General features: G+C 67.9%; 1 protein-coding gene across 1 annotated transcript in view; it reads left to right on the top strand.

Moving 5' to 3' along the window:
- RASAL3 (RAS protein activator like 3) overlaps nt 1-1,004 on the top strand; it is a 26,783-nt gene that overhangs the window by 5,204 nt on the left and 20,575 nt on the right. Inside the window, exons 3-5 of the mRNA XM_019470591.1 lie at nt 325-443; nt 564-648; nt 729-796. Of these exons, the coding sequence (XP_019326136.1) occupies nt 325-443; nt 564-648; nt 729-796 (272 nt within the window). The remainder of the gene's footprint in view (nt 1-324; nt 444-563; nt 649-728; nt 797-1,004) is intronic.

Raw genomic sequence — 1,004 nt, 5'->3', positions numbered from 1 at the left:
CCCCCGGATGCTCTCCCCCGTCCGACGGGGGGGGGGCGAGCGAGCGGCTGTGCCGGGCTTAGCTGCCGGCTGGGGTCAAACCCCGACATATGGCCATATGTCCCCTGGCACCAGCACACCCGTGGTGGCATGGCCATGGCCGTATGTCCCCTGGCACCATCACCCCAACCGTACCGTGGCCGTGGCCCCGTGTGCCCTGGTATTGTCACACCTATAGCGGCATGGCCACAGCCATATGTCCCGCGGCACTGCCACGCTGCCCATGGGTGACGGGGGCATGGGGAGCACCCAATCTCCCCCCGACACCCTGCTCTGCACCCCCAGCGGGCACCCATGGGATGTCATCGATCCCGCTGGCTCCGGCACCCGACGCCCTGGTGTGGGATGTCTCCAACTTCTCGTTGGTGGACGGACATCTGGTCCTCATGGGCAGGGACGAGGAGGTGAGGACATGGGGACGAGAGTCCCCTGGGCACCCAGGGGCTTGTGCCGGAGTCCCTTGGGTGACGGGGTGCACAGATGGGTGCTGGGGACGGTGGTGGCTGATCCCTCTGCGCCACCAGGCTTCCTGCAGGAGCAGGAACCGGACGGGGAGCTCCATCTCCGAGAGCACCAACCTGCACCCGGCGGGCAGCAGGAGGGACCCCGGTGAGTGAGCTCGCCCTGCGCCAGCACGCGACAATGCCACGGGGTGTTGGCACGTGCTGGTGTGAGCCGTGTGCATGCAGGTCCGGTGCAGCTCCTGTGCACGGAGCCCCTTGGGCTGCGCCCCGTGGCTTGCACCGTGCCATGCACTGTACGGCCATGCGCCGTGCGCCGCCGCGCCGTGCATTGTGGCCAGGCACTGTGCACCACGACACGCGCCGCGCACCGTGCGCTGTGCCGTGCATTGTGGCCATGCCCTATGCCATGCACCATGCACTGTGCACCACGCAGCTTGTACCATGCCTTGCACCGTGGCCGTGCCCTGTGCCGTGCATCGTACCATGCACCGTGTCGTCATG

The sequence above is a fragment of the Aptenodytes forsteri genome, unplaced genomic scaffold (assembly GCF_000699145.1).
Source record: "Aptenodytes forsteri isolate BGI_AS27 unplaced genomic scaffold, ASM69914v1 Scaffold687, whole genome shotgun sequence".
Taxonomy (NCBI): domain Eukaryota; kingdom Metazoa; phylum Chordata; class Aves; order Sphenisciformes; family Spheniscidae; genus Aptenodytes; species Aptenodytes forsteri.
Note: the sequence above shows the minus strand (reverse complement) of the source record. Positions and strands in the feature narration are given on the sequence as shown.